Source organism: Ischnura elegans, chromosome 2 (genome assembly GCF_921293095.1).
Source record: "Ischnura elegans chromosome 2, ioIscEleg1.1, whole genome shotgun sequence".
NCBI classification, from domain to species: Eukaryota; Metazoa; Arthropoda; class Insecta; order Odonata; family Coenagrionidae; genus Ischnura; species Ischnura elegans.
The window spans coordinates 138,474,392-138,496,714 of record NC_060247.1 but is presented as its reverse complement, the minus strand read 5'-3'; the positions used below and the strand labels follow the sequence as shown (position 1 = coordinate 138,496,714).

Genomic DNA, 22,323 nt, shown 5'->3' with positions numbered 1-22,323 from the left:
TGTCTGGAACCTCTCGCCGCATGTCAAAAAAGTGCTCCCTCACTGTTATTAGTGAACCATTTGAATAGATCATAGATAGATCGTTATCCTAGCAAAAACTTTATATATTTCTCAGTGTAAGCAGTGCGCAAACTTGACAGCAAAATTTTATATTCGGGCAATACTCTTTCTGCAACGCCAGCTACTTGAAGAGCAATTACTGACATTCATTTTACCAAGATTTCTGACGGAATTTGCTTGTAAGCAATGCACAAACCCGGTATTGCTTCGTGTAATATTACAAAAAATTTTGAGGCCACTTCTGGACAATTATGCTAAAAAAAGAAACGGACACTGTAACAGGACCTGCGTTTAGGAAAATATCACTTTGTCGGAAATTCCTATAATTTTGAAAACATTATTCCGTGAAAAATACCAAAAAATAAAGGCCAAAATTAAATAGATATGGTAAATTTTAGCATAATCACGAAAAGAGAACTAATTTTGACAAAAATCGCGTCTGTTTCAAATGTTCGCCATTCATTCCCATACGAATTTTGTTCTCAAAACAGCGCCAGCGGCGACAACTGGAACTAACTCCAGACATGCTCATTCTGCCCGTTTACAGCTCACGTTGGACGGCCTTGTATATAACGTAGGCTACGGTTGAAGTTGTGATGTCGCTTCGGTTTATGTTGTGAGTGCACGGAAAGTACTCTGCTCTGCTGTATCTATGTATTGGCTACAGATACTTCAGATCACTTCAGATGGTGCAACAAAAGTAGCGTGGTATGGATTAGCGAGGGGGACTGAGCAATTTTACGCATTTACATGGTGTGCATCAGCAATAAGCCGCTTCAATTAAAAGTTGGAGAGGAACTGTAACCAGTCCAGACAGTTGATTTAACGTCAAGTTTCATATTGGTCATAGTTCTAAGGATAATCACTATGCATCTCATTGTTTGCGGTTCGCCGTAAGCTGCCTGACCAAAACTTTGAATGGATTATACCCGTGGCCATCGATGGATTAACTACAGAGGCATCATGATTGCATGTGTTGTGTTACAATAAATTCTTCATCTCAGATACGATTGGGTTAACGTGAATTAGTTCTATGATACAGTACGCAATAAAGTTGTGAACGAAGTGGTCTATTGACGTATTTGGGTAGGCGTGGCTTAAATGTACGGGAAACCATTCAAGTGATACACCTGACCACTAATGTAATTTATAATGAGGAGGTAGTGAAGAGAATATTATGGACTGCCAGTCCCAGTCCCACTCTTTAACTGATATGTCATGCAGTTATTGACGAGGTTCATAAGTGTTATTGGCTGATAGAGACATGGCGGGGAAAAGCACACCAATGTTATTGGTGACGGCCAATGTTGGCTCTATTTTTGAAGATGTGAGTTAGTAAACATCTCGTTATTACATAGTTTTTATTGTAGCCTTAAATTTAACTTTTATAAAGACTGAAGCAAAGTTTCAGATTTTACTTTGCTTTTTTAAAAGCATTTTTGTTTGAAGTAATTGCTCCGAAAGTATTTTGAAATTGTAGCAAATGAATAACTTGTGAATATATATTATATTTTGATTGCATTTTCATGTATTATTTTAGAAACTTGCGTCTTTGAAGATATGGTTCTCAGTGTTATAAATGTGGCCCTGTCAGTTTTTGTGATTATCTAGTTAGTGAAATATGTTTTGAGAATCAAGAATTAGGGGATGATATTCGCGTTGTTGGACGGTCTTGCTAACTTGAGTTTCAAGTAAGTGAAGGGTTAAATGCTGTGGTAAAAGTTTATTTCTTTTGGCGAGTGAAGTTCCCATATCTCAGCATTAGAAATGGTACATTTCCCTTGTGAATTCATGCTTTAATAAATTGTTTTTGCGATCAGTAAGTGAAATACGGATCCACTGTTTTCATGCTTAGTTGATTTACATTTTCTTTGGCTAACGTTCTTAGTTTAATCGGTTACTCAGAACTGAGGAGTTCATTTGCTGTAGTTGGAAAATAATATTAACGCATTTCCGCAATCGACATCATCCAATTGCAGATCCGTGTCCTGGATAAATGAAAATATTTTTTTTCTGAAGGCATGGCTTGTAATTTTTGGTGTTGTGAATAATTTGTATCATATAGTTCCGTAAACATGTTAGCATCAGTTTTCAATCCGGATTCCTTAAATTTTGTTTATTTATCAGTCTTTACATTTGTTTTCCTCAGCCCTCCCCACTATCGTGTAGCCAGATAAACTTTTTATTCTTCCACATATCTTTTTCTTTACATCCTTCATCATTTGTTGTGTAAACTCTTCCTCTCCATTCGTTCTTTGATTGTCTTCACCACGTAATCATGTTGCATTATGTGAGCCACTCGGTCTATTATTAGGCTCTTCAGAAGACTTTCCTTTCCTCCACTCTTCCCCTGGATATCCCTACATAGGTACTATTTTTTCTTGCTGCTGATGCCTTGGTATAGTATTTGGAGGAGTTGACTGACAGGTTGTTTGCACCGTAGGGGAAAAATGCTGGAGAAAAACCCAGTGTTACTATTAGTGTACTCTTAACAAAAGGCAGCACAGCTTAACCTCCTGTGCAGCGGATGGAGTGGTGAACTAGCAGGCCCCAGGGGGTGCGATGATACTTGGCTCTCTGACCATCGGAACTCTTTTCACTTCTTCAAATACATGTTGTCTGAGTTCAACTCCATGGCTCTATTATGATTCCTATATCATTACAGCACACTTCTGTCTTTTCTCCATAGATATTCTCTCTTAAGGCTTTAACTTTGCTGTTGTAGATAGCTTATTGAAAAAATTACGGGAAAAAGCATGTCTCAATCCTTAACTTATTTTTCATGCGTCTTCACAGCTGAATCTAGATTTAATGTCGGCTACTTTTTTTGTTAATGGCTATCTGGTTTGATAATTAACTTTGGATAATGCCTCTCTTATTTTCAATCACCCCCTATTTCTCCCAGAATTCCAAGCATTGAATACAAATGCACTCTATCACAGGCGTTCTCTTAATTCAAAAAGCATCAGATTCTTCTCCGTACATTTTTCTTTGAGCGGCATAGGTCGAGCTGTATTTATTCCCATGTGCCATTGCTTTTCCTCTATCGCAAATTGTCTTTATTGTGGAACTTCTGTGCGTTTTTTCTCTCCTCCTGTATATGTTCTAAGTACTATTTCTCCTGTTGAGTAATACTTTAGATTTTTTTTAAAGTTTGAGTTAATTTGTTAAAGAGTTGTTCTTGGAAGAATAATAGGGTCATCCTAGTAGCTAATATCATTGGCACTATCATTGGGATATCACTTTTTTCTAGCTTTGTATTAATTGGCATTGCCGTGTAGTTAAAGCTCTGTTAAAAGTTCCTGGCACCCAGTTGCATGTAATGACAGGGAGAGGAGCAGACCAAGAAGGATAAGTTGTTTAGAGTAGAAGGCTTTGGATTATTCCAATATTCCCTCAGCTCCAGGCCTCAAGGGGGAGGTAGGTTCATTAGGTGGTCGAACTTAAAAAGGGAATATTTAAGGCTGTTTAATGCAAATGCCGGGTGGTTGTCAGTGAGTGCAAGTATTCTCAATGAATGGTCACTCTCATGGTCCAACCGCACCCTTCACTTTGTCAAAATAGACTCGCGTCCAGCTGAAAATGAGTTTTGGTGCAGGTGCCACAATTTTTCAGCAATGCCATAATTAGATGCTATAATCAATTTCAATTTAATTCAATTAATGCAATTTCTGTTGTCTTCCCTTAATTTGCAGCCCTCTGTCATGTTGAAAATATGGACCAAAGAGTTCCTGGGGGTGAGTTGTTTTTTAGTTGTGGAAAAAGTGCATTATTTATTATCATTACAATTTTGTAAGCAATTGTCTAATCAAGTCTTGTTTCAATTACTTAGACGGTGGCAAGGTTAGACCCAAAGTTTGTTGCCTTACACTGCCAAGAAGTCGGGGGGAAAAACTATGAGCGCAGCATGAAACATGTTGAGCATTTTGTGAGGTAAACACTATATCCTGATTCGCTTTAGTAGTATTGATATCAATGTTTATTACAATGAATAATCCTCTTGCAAAAAACACTATTGTGTGCAAAGCCAAATACTTAATAAAATTTAAATTACCAAAAATGTTACATTTGTGGACTATGTCTTGGGATCTAGGTCTCTTAATATTTTTTAATTAAAGAAAGGTATTTTTTATAACTTTAATTTTCCATTGTCAGTCATAGAAATGAAAATAAGATTTAAAAAATATAGCATGCAAAATAATTAGAGAGCAATTCGCCAGTAATTTAATAAGAAATAACTGAATTTTACCCCTACCTTATTCATATAACTTCAAAAGATATTTCTATTAAGTTACTGGTAAATTGCCTTTTGTTTGATTATTGCTAAATTAATGTGAGACATGATAGCTGCATTTTAAATTTAGGTAAATTCTTATGATATTTTCATTTCAAGCCTATTTAATGGAAAAGTAAAGTTACAAAATGTTGGCCTCGCATTTTTTTTATCCATGATAAAATAGAGACCTATACTCCAAGAAATTACGTGCAAGTGTATTCGGACATCGAGAAGAAAACTCATTATATTATATATGTTACTGCTGAGAAAAAAAAAAACACATTATTTTGTAAAGAGACATTGTTATGTTTCAAGTATGTGTGAGTATATTTTGGAAAAATAAAATATGCTGGCATTATTACCATAAATGTTAGCCCGTCATAATTTTGCTAATAGGACATTAGGAATACAGCTGTTTGTATCCAATGGAATGTAATAATAACAATAACATACAGCATGTAAGAGAGGAAAATTGAAGGAGATCAGTGTTAAATTTAGTTTCACTCATAAAAATAATATTTTCTAATTTGAGCAATGGATTTGACATTATAGGTTGTTAATGACAAGTGAGGAATTAAGATTATTTGATAAAGTACGGGTATATCTGGATGAAGATTTCTCATCAGTAGAAAAATTTACTGTGAGTATCATTGATCATTAGTAATACATCTCATGACGCTGTAATGACATCATATACCTATATTTAAATGCTTTCTTATACCTTTATAGGCATTGGGAAATTTCTATTTTATTCATGAGTCTGTGAGCGATGCACTAATCTGGGATTTCAAAGGTAAAATATTCCTATTTGCATTTTATTCGCTTATATAGATATCTATTAATTTTAATGGTTTCTCATAATCTCACTAAGAGCCAAGTGATAGTGTCTTTTCTCACCAAAAGGTAAGATTTATTTAACCCTTTGGATGCCAACCAATTTTCTATATATGTACATATTATGCTAAGAGTGCCGAGGCATTTTTGCTGATTTTGCAGTAGGTTAGGAAAAAAAATTGGATCTCAAACTTAAGGAAATCTGTACTATATGTATTGGACATTGGAGGAGGAGCGCTATCGTGCTCATGGCACTTTTCGTGAGAGATAGGAGCAGTGCGATAGTGCTCCCCGGCACTCTTAAGGGGTTAATTACATTTATATGTAATCAATTATGCACTATGACAAATAGATATATGTATAGTGGATTGTGTTTAGTATTTGTAAATGTTTCATTTTATTAGCCTTAGGAATATCCTTTTATACTTCATTAAAAGTATTGCATGGACCACTGCATTACAAACTCAAATAATCGACTCTGGATTTTTATGACTGAAGTGTGATTTTCTTGGGCTTAGAAGGAACAAGGGAAACCGTATTACGTTGGGGTGTTCATCCCTCTGGAAGAACGGAACGGACGAAAGAAAAAGAAATCCCGAACGAAAAAAATCGTTGGTGATTTCTTTTCCTCTAGATATATCAGGGAAATGTTGAATTGACCTGGAATTTTCCGTGGTGTCAAGGCATAAAACAGAAAGAGAAGCAATTTTCCTTTTCCATCAAGTTGCTTGGTCAAATTGCTTGCCCTTGTCACAATTTGTATTCATGTAATCACCAAAATTTGGTGCAGAGTTTCTTATGTATGCACGTTGTGTCTTGATTGGTCGTAGACATTAAATTATGGTGCAGAATGTGCTTTTATTGGTAAGTGGCGATTTGGATTCTCCAAATTATCTCATTTTTCTCTCAGTGTTCCTTCTGTTTATGATAGTGTTTTGTTTTTGGAATTTCTGTAATCTTAAATATTGTTTCTTGCCCTTATATCCACCCCCAATGATTATCTGCAAAAAGAGTGGATTCATTCATTTTTCATGTTGCTGATGCATTTATATCAATGCTATTACAGATAAAGTCTGGCGGTGATATATCCTTACTCAGTGTCAGCATGGCATTATTTAACTAGATGAGAAAGTGTGCTGATGTTATTTTGAACTTTATTATTTATTCAATTTTGTGTGCAATTAATTTTTATTTTATTCCAATTATGGAAATTTTAAAATGTTCATGCTGAAATGGATTGAATAGCGTGTAAATTTCACATAAATGCATTTTAATTGTGATACGATGATTTTGATAATGATAATTTATGTTGCTGTGCATCCTCGAGTATTGGCACCTGAGGATGTTGCACAGCGGAAAAACTGATCTTCATTAATGTGAAATTTACCAGGTTTTTTTTATTTAACAAGGAGTAATTTCTCCAAGTCACGCCTAAAGCTATCAATTTGAAATAATCGCTTTTTTTAACATTTGAGCATTGAGCTGAAGTATTAAATTTTACCTCAACTATCAGAATCAAATATTGAATAATTTCATGTCTCATAGCATCTAAAAACTCTGTAGTGAGCCCTTCTTGGGTCTGTTACTGTCAGGTGAGGACACAAAGATGCGCTTGTCTGTTGGGGGACCCAAGAAAAGTTCATGATTTGCTGGGGAAGCGCTATATCTTTCCTCAAAACTCATTTCCCATTTTTATAGCTATTGAATTATTTCATTCCACACATCCATCTATTCATGAACATTGATGTGCTAGATGGCGTGTGACAACTTGAGTGCCTGTTCATCTGAAATAATTTAATTCAGAGTGTTCGATATATTTTCAGTGACCTTGTGCTCCATGATGAGCTTGAGAAATTCAATTCTGTTGGATTATTTGAGGATACTATAGTAAAAAAAATAATAAAAAATCAATCAATAGCTGATTACAGATTTTGATAAAGCAGGTATTGCCAATAACTGCCAAAATTTAAAAGCTTTGTATTCAAGGCAACATTTTAATTTCAACCGTAATCTCTGCAAATAGCACATACTTCATCATCCATGCATGGTGTTTGAGAATTCATGTCACCCATCCCAATGTTTACGCTAAATCATACAAAGTATGTATGTACCAAGCATTCCCTTATCATTTAAGAGAAAAAATGTATGTTTACCTTGGAGAAATAAAAATAATGCCTGACAAATGGAAAATCTGACGGAATATTCACTAGGCCAGCTGCTACACAAGATAAATTAAGAGGAATATCAGAGTTGAGGTATTAATGAAAGAAAAAAAACTTTTCCTGAGTAGAATGTTCAGAATTTAATTTTTCCATCTTCTAGCTGGGGCAGGGCCATCTAGGGTGATTTGGGGCCCTTGATTAGGACTTGTAGTGGGGCCGGAGATTTCGGGGTCCTCCTCTGCTAAAAATTTTATTGAATTTGCACGTCCAGAAATGTATTTTGACGCTTTTCGGGCACTTAAAAAATAGATAAAAGTTAATAAAAAATAGCAACTTATTAGGAAAAAGTACTATGAGAATTAAGAATTTCACAGCTTATTAAATTAAAAAATTCACTGTTAATCTGTTATTCACTGTGGTTCTATTTTGTATTCAGTGTTTTTGGTCTTTAAAACCTCCCTGAAATATAACTAACCACTAAAATAACATTTTCGAATAACCCTCTCAAAAAGCATCACACCGTCTTCTGACACCTTTATTATATTCATTTTTTCATATAATCGCTTTACACTGATTATGTTGTAAATAAAGAAACTATTGAAAACATAGAATTTTCTAATTGCCAAAAAAACTTTGGTTCAAGTAATCTGAGTTTTTTATTTCATTACACCTTTCACGTATGCTTCACAATAGATGCGATCGTTGTGGGGGCCCCCTAAGCTCGTGGCCCTTGGCGATCACTGACCTGGCCGGTTGTAAATACACATAACGTGAGGATTCATGTAGAAGCCCTTTTGATGGAAGATATTAAATTCTGTGACCTATGCCTTGGATAATTTTTTTCATTTAATACGGCCTTCTAAGTTGTTTTTTTCAACCTCCTCCAGCTCCCATATGTTGTTCATTACAATGGGTAAGATACAACCCATGCTATTCATTCATAAAGAAAACTAACGTGGTGTAAATCCACAGTTTAATGCGTAAACCAACTCAGGTGTCAGCACCCAAATGATGGGTCTTCTTCTGTATGTGCACCCTTGAGAGTTTTTAAATTAAAGTCTGGTTTTAAACCAGGTTGTTTTCAATCTCCTGTTCCTCAATGACAAGTTTCCACAAAGCTAAACGTGAAACTTTTACTGACAATCTATGCTAATTTTTAGTATGTTCACTGTAAATAAAGATGCACTAACACAAAGGACTTTTTCATTATCCTCTTCATTGGGTTAATTATGCATTGCGATGACTCTGAGGAAACCTGTCGGAAAGTTGGGATCAGGGCCTAAAGAATGCCCTCGCAGTTATCACTTAATCTCCCTCATGATATCAGTCCTGCCAGTTGGTGCACTGATCATTATCCTACCCTTCACTAACTCAGTGATTCAACCAAAGGTTGGTCATTAGTTGAGGGCAGAGCTCAATTTAGACTTAAGCTCAATAGAGACTTTATTTGTAGAGTATGTTAGCTATTTCTCCCACCATGCAGGTTATGCCATATTGTTCTACCTCGGATGAAGCAGGAATGCAGTAACCTCTGAAATTATGCGAAGTCATCAAGCCTGAAAATGGACACTTATGGAAACTTATTTTGTCTTTAGTGAATCATTTGAAATGGATTTGGATGATTTTGGAGAAATAGATAAATCATATAAAATTATTTTTTTATATCCTATAGCATTAATGAGTGAAGATGACGAGTAACGATGTGACAGCCGTAGACACTAATTGTAAGCCAGGCAGCATTCATATTTTAATGTATTTATAACATAACATAACTTTGTGTCTACTGAATGTTAGACAATTTCTTTTCAGTACACATAGAAGTTATTGGGATTTGTAACGTAAATATAGGCATTCTGCTTTTTAATTGCTTGTCATAGGTGTTAATTATCCATTATTGTGATGAAATGTATAAGTGGAGCAAAACTGGCAATTCATTTATTGCCCAAGAAAATGCAAATGAACGTGGTTCGTAGATTATTGTGGCTGCTGCATTGGTAAGACGGCGTGCAAGCAAACAGAATTGCTTCTCATACATGTGCGTACTGGCACCCTCTGCAGAAACCAACTGAGAAAACCTCAGATTCCGGGGGGGTTAGCTGGGGCTTTATTTATTGAAGGGGAAAATCTACCATGAGTGTTGCGAGAACTTTAAATGAATTTGGAAATCCGAGTTGGATTCCTGGAGAGGTCGTGAGGTTCTACAGGTCCTGGTTTTCAAGTTATGCTAGAAAAAAATCATGCTAGTATTGCTAGTTCAATCTCTTTTTATGTGCGGTGCATCCAAAACTTAAAGCTGTGCATCACACCACACGTGAGAGTGTCTACAGAGGCAGGGACAAATGCAGCCTCCAACGAGTGCAGTGGACGCATTGTGCTCTCAGAATCCAAGCTATTAGTCGGAAGCACAGATATGTACTCAGGTCATCGAAACTCAAATATCATGAATTGGTAGTGCATACAGTCATTGATGGATTCGCAGATGTGTTTTTTGAATGTTTCAATTCTTCCGTATCAGTCCTCGAGTATTGCTCCCCAAGAACTTGGAAATTTTCCATCTGGTAATGATGCTTTTGGAAATCCAGTATGTCTATTTAAACCAGTGGTTGTCTAGCATTCTAGGCAAGGAGTCATCTTTTATTGTGGAATACTATATGACATTGAGAGCGCAAGGATCATAGTCAGTCTTATGCAAACTATCTAAACCTATCAACCTCAACCACAATATTCTACTACTACTGTACTATATTTAGGTTGAGGTGAGATTGGAGTTGCCATAAACAGTTTTCAATGCGTTCAAAATGAAGACTCTCATTGGGCAAGATATCACTTTCACCAAGGCTATTTTTGTTTCTGGTAACTGCAATCAGGCCTTTCACATGATTCACTGATTCAAATTAATTGTCTATTCCCTGGCTTCTCCCCGATAAAAGTCTTGCTTCCATCTGATTTTTCGTACTCTGCTTCCAATCATTACATAGCATTTTCCAGGGGTATGAGCTGGTAAAAAAAAAAAACAATATTATATCAAAAATATATTCAAATTCTATGTAAAATGTACATATTTACTTACTCTAAAAGTATAGAAAACAGTTACTTTTAAGGTTAATCATTTGGATTAGTTTAAATTGTGGTTTAATTTTATTCAAGAGAAACATGGTGAAGCTAAGCTTTGAAGTCACTGATTTCTTCGACTCATGACAGACCTGGCAGTATCTGCTAAAAATACCTTAGTTTCATCCCTGTAAATTAGGCAGTTCCTTTCTTTGGATATTTTAAAGCATGATTTGGCAGTCTAATTTTGAGCAGTCAAGTTGCTTTTTGTGGTTTGTTTTCAAATGAAACTAGGTGCTCCAAAAAATTCACCATTTCCCGTAAATTTCCACTTCCCGAAAAAAATGTTGTCTAGCCACCCTATTATCACAAGTTGTCAAGAGCTTAGTGTCTCTTGCCATCATTATCATTTGATGATTCAAATTGTACGATTGTCGTAGTTTTTTTTGGCCTCCTTTGAGTTCGTCTACCACCCATGCACTTAATATTCTTAGTAATGTTGCAGTTTGTCTTCACGGAAAAGTTTTGTACATACATCTATGGCCACTATCTTGCCTCCACCCCAACGTTATCGGACTAAGTATTTTCTTCACTCTTTTCTTTTGAGTGAAAACCAGACCACAAGAAAAACCATGTAGGACTCTATTGCTTCTTTTTGTTTAAAAGTGTGTTCTTGTGCTAATCACCTATTACTTTGCTAGATTTTTTTAAGAAACTATGATGTCACAAAAGCAGTGACACCAACCTTTAAGTCCACTAAAAAACAAATTAAGAGTTTCAACGTCTGCCTCGCATCATAAGATAGGTATGAAACTATCAATTGACTGTCAGCTAATGCTTTATAAAATAATAATACCCATTTGAAAATTGGTATTTCACATATTTTCTGTTGTTGAAATGCCAACAGTTCATAGTCTTTACCTTGAAGAAGACAAAACTCACTCAGGTGCCACTGATCTTGCAGGAAAGCTCTGATCTGCTCGAAGACTGACATACATTTTGCTTGCTGCTCATTTGCAAGGGAGTGCTGGACATGATATATTATGTACCGGGCATGCTGTCACTCAGACAGTGATGTGGTAGCTCATGTGAGGTAGGCAACCACAAATCCCTGTAGAGAGAAGCAGTTTTCAATTTACCATAGGATGCAGCATTCTGGAGTTTCCCTATGAAGCATGCCATTCTGAATTGCGATTTTCCCAGCCCAGTATTTGTTTAACATGCAATGGTTTCTCAGATTGATTGCCATGGAGAAAAATTCCCCTGGGCTAGTACATAATCAAGCCAAGGACTTTCAGGGCCACTGTGCAGATAATTATGCAATTCTGGTTCTTCAGATTCCCTTGTCAATTTAAGACTGTGGTGCAGTGACCCAAAGATCCGTGGTGCGTATCCCGGTCCAGTGGAATTTTTTCCCATGGCTATTAGTGTGGATTTCTCCGCTGATTACGGACACCGCTGTGGATGGACACACATACCACAGTGCAACAATTTTCTTTGAAAATTTCAGGATGGGATGTGAATGTTGTTGAGTGGCAGTGGTTTGTTTCAGTTGGTCCTTAGTATTAGCAGAAATTAATAGTGACATTTGACCACTGTCTTTCTAAAAATATACTCTAACAAACATTAGCAATAATAACATGTGGTATATTTTCTACAGAAACTCTGTAATGCCATGCTGTATTCTTTGGACAGTTGCAACTAAACGACTGCTGTCAAAGAGGTGTTGGAAAATTATAGTAGCCTGTTATAGACAAGAACATAATTGGTGGAAAATACTAGTACAATCAGCTCTTTGAAATTTGAGTTACTGTATGGAATCTTATTTTTCCAGCCTTTATATCAACTCACCAACCTGTCTGTTTGTCTGGTACAAATCTTGTAACTCAAATTTGACTCACTTCCTGTGAAGCAAAAACGCTGAAATTTTGCACACTTCTTCATTTCCGATGACAATACATGAAAATATAACTTTTTCTCTCCAACCCCCCTTTAACCACCCCCCAGTCAACCTATAGCCCCCCAAAACATGTTTTTGATCTAAGAAGTTCCAAATGGTCGATTTTCGCGTTTTACGACCACAGTAAAAGTTATCCACCATAAAATTTCCCATCTTTTGAATACATATACGTTCTTTACTCATAACCTTTCCTTATTTTTTGTACACACTACACGAATCTTTACAATTTTCTCATTTATTCACATATACATTTAATTTGTGAAAACTGTACAACAGCTAATTATGATCTTCATATATTTATTAACAATTGTAAGGTTTTGTAAATGTTTGAATATTGTTTTACCGTTACATAAAACGTACGGGGTGGCATTTTTAACATAGGGGTAGGCATTTAAAAGCATAGGGGTGGCATTTTGAAACATAGGGGCTTACCATTCACTGAAAATTTAATAAATATAGTGACTTTTTTAATACGTCACTTTTGGTTTTTCGGGGTCACTGAGTTTTTTTGCTTTGTGTCATATATAAACGTTGCTCATCCCCTGTAATCTAAATATAAAGGCTGGTTTTTTAAAAAAAATTTTTTATAAGAGCTTATTACTCATTACTATTCATTGTTAGGGTGTCCTCAAGAGAACCAATAAGTCTCGTGGAAATAGTATTTTCACAGGGGTTGACTCTGTAATTTTGTGGAATTTCAACTTTTGTAACAGCAATGGGAGCTGTGCCTTTTAAGGCGGGTTGTTATCTGAATTTTCTTTTGAATTGCCGCAATTTGTATTCCTTTAATCACTAAAAATAGTTACTATAATTTCTACATGAGCTATTTGGATTACTATTGCTCATAGTCTGTAAATCAGTGGCTTATAGATTACGTGCCTTTATTGCAAAATTGCGTTGTCACTCATTTGTGTCATTCCGTCTACCACCGAGAGTGCTTTAATATTTTTGGAATCTTTGAAATTTTCTTTTTACTCACCCTGGAAAAATTCAATTTCTCGAGTTCTTTTAATATGTTGATCCTATTAGATTATCACTGGTGTAAATGGCAAACTCTGGCTGTTCTATTGAACAATTTTAGCATTATGCTGTTTTTTGTTTACTTTACTAAAAATATGTGTGTAGAGTTTGAGAATTTGATTCCACTCTTTCTCCTTGGACCACTTAAATTGTTTCACCGCATTAAGTGTATTTGCAAGGTATTGAGTGGTGGCTTCATCCTTGGCATTAATGGATACTATTGAATGTAGGGGAATCACCTTGGTATGAGAAAGAATTGCAAGATTTTGTGGTGAATGATGACACTTGTGTGACCTTGTTCATTGCCTAATTTTCCCATGATGCTTTTTCTTTTCTTTTTTTTTTGAGGAGAATGGATTTATGCTTATTACATAAAATAATCTTTGGTCAGCTCTCAATTTCAAACTTATAGAATTGCTGTCTCAGTTGGAACACGTCACCAAGACAATGTAGGCTGCATCTTTTGGTTTTCACCGTGTCGTAGTAGTGCCAAAGACATTAGTTCCTCCTGCATTCCAGCAGGCATCCTCGGATCAAAACACGTGATTATGTGAAGTATCTCTGACCTTCAAACTTCTCCCCATGTGCCCAATGAAAGATGCCATACAATCTCCACTCTTCAGCCTATAAATTACACTTTGGTCCCTGATATTGACAGCGTCTTTTACACTGGGAAGCAACTATTTTAAATTCTTTATACCGTGGAAGGCTGGTTTGATGCCAAGATGATTTAGAAATTTATCTACTCTTAAGGAAACATTACCAACGTAATTTATTTTACGCCAGCATTGAGCTTTCACAGATTCAAATGAATAAATCTGCCTAAGGGAAATTTCATTTTTCTTTTTCGCTAGCATGTTATTTATTAAAGCCTGCGTGAAACCATAAGCTCCAGCTATATGATGGATAACTCGTTACAGTATTCCTCATTTGTGAGGGGAATGACAACAGCTCCGAGGACCATGCTGTGGAAGGTTGCTAGCTACTGAATCTCAAACATGGACAAAAATGGACATTTGGGAGCAATTGCGCATCGTTTCAGCAGTTAGTAGGATAGAAAATATCACTAATGACCATGTTTTTCCCTTCCATTCCCTGCTCCTTGACCTCCCTCAGCTAATCGGGAAAAAACCCTCCGAGCACCTGAAGACAGTCACCATTTTACCTCAGATCTCCCCCACCTCACCTCAGACCAATGGTCAGTTTAAAATTCCCAACCCTCCCTACACTCTTGCCCACAACTCTCTTCCCCACCCTTAAAAACCAAGGAATGGGGTAATTTTCTACTTCCACCCCACCTTCTCTTTTCTTTTGTGAGTGAGCAAATTTGTACGAGACTATTTATTCTGGCTTGGTTAACTTTTTTGTTAGTCTTGATAATGCTGCAGTGCAGTGAAACATGTCAACTGTGTTGAAATAAAGTTTTATGTGGAAAAGTGCAAGGTACTATCACTTCATATCTTAGTTTTGAGTATTGTTATAGCCTTGTTGTAACTCGAAAGCTTTGATTCAGTAAGTTAGAGCTTAAAAAATATAAATACTTTCAGAAATGCATCATGTTTGGTCTCATTCTTTTTGAATCTTGTGCATGTCATCCAATAGCCGAAAGCTATTGTTAGACACCTTCAATCCAATTGGGTCCAATAGGTGACTCACATACCAGTTGCCTTCCGAAACGGGGTGATTTTGAAGCAGTTAGGCTGCAAAAGGTCTGTTGGTGAAGCAGGGATGAATAAACTTTGCATTGTTTTCTTGTAACTTGATACATATATTAAGTGTCAGAGGCATGGGCTGAGTAAGGGTAAAAAGTTCGTGTTTTTATGAAATCTGCGCAGTAGTTATGTACTATTGGTGTGGATACTATCGTATGGCACTGAAGCTTCCCTATACGGTTGTTCAATGTCTTGGGAAGATTCACACTAAATGCCTGTTGTATTGTACCTTAAAATTTTCAACGGTTGAAATTCTGTTACATATCTCCTTAGAGATCTTTTAAAAAAATGGTTCACGTGAAGGACCAGCATTGCAGTGTATTGGCAGATGCGAAGAGAGAATCGGAACTCTTTCCACTCTTTTCACATTCACTGAAGCGTTAATTTAAAATTTCAGACCCAGATTCCATTTCTTTCGTGAATTTGGATCCACTATATCTGATGACGGGCAATATCCACAGATATTTGGTTCTGATGTATCCAATCCAACCATCCTTTGTTTTAATATGAGGGATTATGGCATTTTCGTTTATTCTTACGGTAGTAGTGAAACTGTAGCATTTAAACTCATGAGTCTTAAAAGCTGACCAAAAAATGCAGCCAACACTGTCAAAGCAATGCAGAAGCCTTAACACCAACCTTAACTAGATGTTTATTCTCATAAGTTAACAAATGAAATGTGGTGGGCTTCGTTAAGCATCAAGGGAATGTTTCCAATGTCAGGAATGTGTCAATTGAGCCTGAAGCTGCTGGGAATATATGAATGCATGTGCGGCTGCAGTTATGGGAAAAACAAAACTACTTGTATTCACCCTGTCTCCTAACCTACTCTGAGTCCTTCCTTAACTCGATTTTCTCAAACGTTAGGAATGGACTTTTTAAATGTCATTTCTGAGACCATAACTGTGCACTCTCATTTTTACTTTATTTTAGAATCTGAAAAAGCAATCTTTTGTATTTCAGCATCCAACTTTGTTCCTGTCATGGAAAAGGAGTTTCACTCAGGAAATATTGAAGACGTACCTACCAAAGAAAAGTCCAAGTTCCCTCAGGAGTTTTTTCCTGAGGTATGGAGGGATGCCTCTGACTACCAAATGAAAATTTTTCATTCGTACTCAATGTGCATTAGTCTTTAGATATTCCTGGTGAAAAACAGAACTTAGTTTTTTTTTTTTTTTTTTTTTTTTAATCATTAAAAAACAGATTCAAATACATAATATTAGAATATTATTGCCAGATTTGATTGTTTGTACCAAAATTTTTCTAATGTGTTAAAAATTATGTAGTTATTCTGGTAAAAAGATCTATGATTACAATTTTAGAAAAGTTCAAGTGGTCGAATTCTAACTAGGAGAGTGTTCGAAAACCGGGTCTCAGAATTCAATCAAACTTTGTAGTGTTATTGTCCATTAGGTGCTATCCTCGCCACACCCCCAATTGTGTTGTTGTAACCAAGTTGTATAACCAATAGTTTAACAAAAACGGTAGTTAAAAATTTACAGGTGAAATGTATTGCTGCATAAGAGCCCATCCAGTATGAGTAAGCCATAGTCCAGTGTATAAAGGGTCCGATTGCTATGCTCATGACCTGGGAACGAACATCACATGTGGAATTTATTATTTTATTTCTTTCTTCTTTTCATTTTACAGAAGCCTGTTATTTATGATTATTTTCTCTGACAGTCAAATTTTATTTTCATGTGCAGAAATATTTTTCTCTTGTGTGGCCTCATATTTTCCCATTTTTTTCACGTTTTCAATTGTTATTTCCATGTCAGTTTACGAAGCATTTTCACACGACACATGTATGTACTTGGTTTCCTTTTATGTTTCAATATGATATTATGGACTCATATTCTTATAATTCAATCTTAATTTCTCTAATCGAATCATGTGCTTTATTAGTTGAAATTTCAGCATTCTGCGAATTAGGAAAGGTGAATCGTATCTAGGAAATTATATGTTTTACCCACAAGAATTGATAATTCTCTTTCTGGGAGAGGTACAGTAGACTCCTCATTATCCAGGTGCAGTTTATCCATTCTGCGGATCGTCTGTGCATGAGTTTTACACTTCATTGATGTTTTCCGCTATCATTGTAAAAAAAATGAAAGCGGACGCAAAAGCAGCAGGCTATTTGAATTTTAATGCATGGCTACACAGGGCCCATTATTTCCATTAGAATTCCCTTTGTAAAATGGAATTATTTTATTTACTATCTGACAAGGAATGTTTCAAGTTATTTGTTCATCTGATCTAGCATTGCAGACGACAATCAGCAGTGGGAAAAAGAACTCGGGAGTATTTTTTAAGATTCTTGAACGGTAAGCGAATCATAAGTGAAGAAAAATGTTATGTGCGATTTTATATTGCAATCATCATCATCATCATCACTGGTCAACTATCCTAGGACTGGTTTGACGCAGCTCTCCACTCAGTTCTCCTATCAGCTAATCTTTTCACACCTACATATTTCTTCTCTTTCATATCCTTCTTTACTTGTTCCATATATTTTGTTTGAGGTCTTCCTTTTCCATTCTTGCCTTCCCTCGACGATTGTCTTCATCAGGCCATCATGTCTCAATATGTGGCCTATAAGGTTGCTCCGTCTTCTTGTTAAGGTTTTCATGGGGTTATATCGCACATGCGCAATTAATGCCCTGGATTTTCATGCGGTTGAATACGGCCCAAGGTAACTGGAGATTACATCGCACTCGGGCATGTCTACACGGTGACTAGTCAAAGTCATCCTGGATAGGAAGGGAATAGGAGAATTGAAAGAAGCAGGGGAAGTAGGGACAGCATGAGTCAGGCACTTGCTTGCGTAGATGGTTTGCCTGAAGCCCTGGTTCCTTATAACCACTGCTGGGCGATGGGGTGATCGTGCACCAGTCACCATCAAGGGAGTACCGTGTTCCTGTTTTCCAAGCATCGTGGTGCTTGATTGGGGTCGGTGATCACGGACATGCATGCAGCTGTGAATGATTCTGGAGAGCAACCTAAAATAACAGACAATGTGCCTAAGGAATATTAGGTTGTTTGATTTACATGCATTATGAAAATTACATGAAATGAAAGTAAAAGTTTGGATTTTTTGTGTTTTCCAATGGAATAAATTTACACTTCCTCGAGTAAGTATATTTTGGTTACATTCAAGTAATGAAAATTTAACCTATCCAAGTACCTGTCTGTCATGAAAATGCTTTGTGTTCCGACACGGAAATATAACTCCTGATGGACTATAGCACTACAAAGTTTGATTGAATTCTCAGACTTGGTTTTCAGATACTCCCCTTGTAAGACATGGTTAAATATTTGCAAGTTATGTTTGAAGCTAACAGGATGGTATTATACGAATGCATACTGTGAAATTTTATTGCTATATTTGCCATAAACACATGAGAAGCCTGAAAACAAGGTAAATTGCATTATTATTATGTATTTGAAGTACAGAGGAACATCGATTTGATCATGCTATTATCGCCATAACTATTTGATGGATGAATATGTAATTTTTTCAATTCTTTACAGCTGAAATGGTCACGTAAAGGGTTTCTCAGGACAAGATGGATGCTGAATGGGAGTGTGTTTGATCTAATCAATATTCACCTCTTCCATGATGCTTCTAACTTTGTAGCAATGGAATCGGTAAGATTATGTATATCATTTTGGCATAATTTATTTCATCATAGTGGAAGAGTTTATCCTCTTACCGTAAGCTCATTTCAAATTTTGAAAATAAAGAATACTTTGTTATATTCCACACTTTATTTCTGCATATCATGCAATCACCTGATGATAGCATGATATGCATAAACCCGGGTCGTACAATTTGAAATAAAGTATGGAATATATCAAAGTTTTTTTTTATTTTTAGAATGAAACAGTTCCACAAAGTAATGCCGGAGACTGTGTGTTACAGTAAGCTTATTTCACCTAACAATTGCATGATAATTCTATTTTAAATTTTTGGAGACTTTATGAAATGCAGCAAAATTAAGACTTAAGAAAATGTAGGAAAATCAAAATTTCTGCAAATTCAGCTGTTTTTGGTGTTACTTAGCAAACTGAAGAAGTACTCATTGTTAACATAACAAAGTACATGTTTCAGCACAATGTGTATTGCTGTTCGTTAGTTTCAATGACTATTGCATCATTTTTTCCTGACAAAAAAATATCTATTTGTCATCAATATGAGTAATTGTTATCAAAACTAGTTGACCCCATAAACAGTTTACAAAATTGTAATTCAAGTGATATATCAGTGCTGGAGGCATGCCTTGAGTTCTGCGTTCACACACTTGGTGACCTGATCCTACTTTGTTATTTCAACCTCCCGATCACATGGGATTCGCAGACCAGCAGCATTAGTGCCTACAACAATGGTACGTTTTTTAAAGACAATTTCTGGGATGGCATGGGCCTTTTCAAGTTTAATCCTTTGCCCATCAGAAATTTGGCAACCTCATCCTTTCCTCATTCAGTGTAAACTCTCCCACCACATGCAGGAGTATTTTCAACTTCGACCGCACCTCGCTAAAAAAGGTTTACTATCCACTCAGTATTCACACTGCTCAGTGGCGTAGCCAGGGGGGGAGGTCAAGGGGGTCCGGACTCCCCCCCCCTTCTCACCCTACCCTCTCAAAAAAAAGCAAAACATTGTAAAATCATGAATTTTCTAAATATTTCTTTAACAAATGAAGTTTTTTCAATCATGAAAAGTGTTAAAATTAGTTTAAAACCAATTACTTATTGCCCTGTTTTTCAAAAACTTTCCCCTCTGGTTCTGGACCCCCCCAAACAAAATTCCTGGCTACACTACCCACACTGCTATTATAGATTTCTATCAGATGTAAAACTTCTTATCCATCTAACGCCATTTCCAGTACACATATTCACAAGAGCAATGTGCATTTTAGGCTTAAATTATGCTGTTACGCTTTTGCCAGCCCAGTAATTGGTCTTGAGATGGATCACAAAGGCCAAAAATAGGCTATTATTTGAAATGTTCCTTCTAGTAAACTTATTTTTTATATAATTTAGGCAATGTGTAAAGCATGAACAATCTCGCGTTAATCGTCAGCAGCACGCCCACCTGGGGCCGTATTCTGTATTTCGTCGGTACCGCACCGGTCGGTTTCCCTTCCCAGCCCACCGACAGCACATCATTCCGTACCGACGACGGTTTCCATACCGACGACGGCAAACTCAGCGATTCAGTATGGTCGTCGGTATCAAACCAGTCGGTACGGTTCCCTCTCCTTCCCAAACAGGGAAAATCCGAATATATCCGAAGTTTCACGTGTCTCCACCAATGAAAGAAGGGTAAAAACAAGTGAAGACTCATTGGCACAGTTTGTTGTCGTCATTCTCAATCTTTTTATTTGCGGAAATTACGACTTATTGCTAGATTAAGATAAACGATATTGAATAAGTTGTTAACAATGCTTATATAATGTGTGGTAGTAATGCTGTACATACAGAATCGAAGGAAACAATATTACAACATCACAATAAAGTTTGTATGTGATGGAGATTGTTGTTGCTGGAATGAATTATTGAAACTATCCTTGAGATCGTAGTTTCTTTTTTTAAATATTGGTTCCGTATATTGCTATTTATTCATGATTTGGTAATATAGTTGTCATTAAGTAAGTTCCGTCTAAATGTTATCAACGGAAGGCTATGCCATTGGCACCGTAGCAGACGAAAATAACATACCATGGAACGTGAACGTAGGATTCAAAAGCAAATGTAAATGTCATATTAGAGGAACAAGTTAGGAAATTGTTATAAAAATATGGAACTGGGTGTAATTAAAAGAAGTGTAATGACGAGGAAGTAAAGAAATTGTGATTGGGTGAAATACATATGTTTAAGTTGCGCATTCCAAGTGAGAGAAAATGATAATATTGCGGTAAACCTCATACTTATTAACAAATATCTTCTTTCATCGTCAAGGGAATCAATGGCTGACGATAAAATGAAATATAGTTGCCTGTTACAGATGAAAGAAACTGATACCGTCGTGGCAAACTTCATACTTAAATAAAAAGATCTTATTTCTATGCCGAGAGATACGCCAAATGATGATTGAGTGAAATAATAGTTGCCTATTCAGAGTGAGATAAAGTGATAACATTGCGGAAAAACTCATATTTAATCAAAAATATCTTTTTTATGTCAAAGGAGCAAATAAATGATGATAGAGTGAAAGAAATCCTATTACAAGCAAGTGAAAGTGGTAACATAAATGAGAGAAAGTCATTATATAGTGGCAAACCTAATGTTTATTAACCAATATCTTATATTTATGTCAAGGTAATCAATATAGATGTTGACGCAGTGAATTATAGAGGCCTATTCGAAGGGGCAGAAAAAGATAACATTGCAGCAAACCTAATTTACTCGGTGATGAGGTGAAAACAAAATAAAACGTACAATGCGCACCGGGGAGTTCATGAAACCCACTAGTCGGTGGCCGTACCGACACCTTTTTGCTGTCGGTACGGCTACCGACGATCTCTCGCCCTCACGTCGGTGCCGCACCGATCGGGTTCGTACAGAATCGCACGACTTCTTACCGGGAGTCGGTGTGACGTCGCACCCGACGAATCGGTGCCGCACCGATCGGTTTGGAGTTACAGAATACGGCCCCTGATCCTTAGCTTCATCTCCCTACTTGTTTTCACTAGGTAGCTCACTCTACCCCCACCCCTACCGTCATGTGCCAGCGGAAAACCCAAGGCATTGTGCAATATTCTTCACGTGCTTCTAGCCAGGATTCTTTTCTTCATCTTCAATTATTTTTAGTCCATCTTTTAAAGTTCTCACTTGGTTCCTCGGAAGGGCCATGGTCTGAAGACGGATAAAAATAAAACTAATAAAAACGAAACCTGACTTTATTAAACTCACACAGAAAACACTCACTAGTTTGAAGTCAACCCATCCTGGAGAGTACGGAACCACCCATACGAGGTGAAGTTTGGAACTGATGCTATTGCTTACAGCATACACAGAGGGTGAAGCATGACCATGTGACTGCGTCATGAAATTTTTTGTCCTCAAGATAAGGCAACTTACCCATTCCTTTCTAATTAGCATAGCACCAGATGAGCAGATGGATTCGGATTGTTAGTTGGGAGAAACAAATTATCCTGAGAAGATATCCCTTTGTCAGTAACTCTGGCAAGTGAGACTCGTAGTATAACTCATAAATTGATTGTGCGAAAAATCCACAGAGAAAAA

The 22,323-nt window shown here is 36.5% G+C and overlaps 1 protein-coding gene across 2 annotated transcripts in view; it reads left to right on the top strand.

Moving 5' to 3' along the window:
- The first annotated feature begins 650 nt into the window (after positions 1 to 650).
- Positions 651 to 22,323, top strand: part of LOC124154689 (inositol polyphosphate-5-phosphatase A) — a 61,419-nt gene continuing 39,746 nt past the window's right edge. For both annotated transcript variants that reach the window (XM_046528570.1, XM_046528571.1), the window contains exons 1-7: positions 651 to 1,387; positions 3,756 to 3,797; positions 3,893 to 3,993; positions 4,889 to 4,976; positions 5,066 to 5,129; positions 16,039 to 16,142; positions 18,607 to 18,723. In XM_046528570.1, the coding sequence (XP_046384526.1) occupies positions 1,325 to 1,387; positions 3,756 to 3,797; positions 3,893 to 3,993; positions 4,889 to 4,976; positions 5,066 to 5,129; positions 16,039 to 16,142; positions 18,607 to 18,723 (579 nt within the window). In that variant the 5' untranslated portion in view covers positions 651 to 1,324. The remainder of the gene's footprint in view (positions 1,388 to 3,755; positions 3,798 to 3,892; positions 3,994 to 4,888; positions 4,977 to 5,065; positions 5,130 to 16,038; positions 16,143 to 18,606; positions 18,724 to 22,323) is intronic.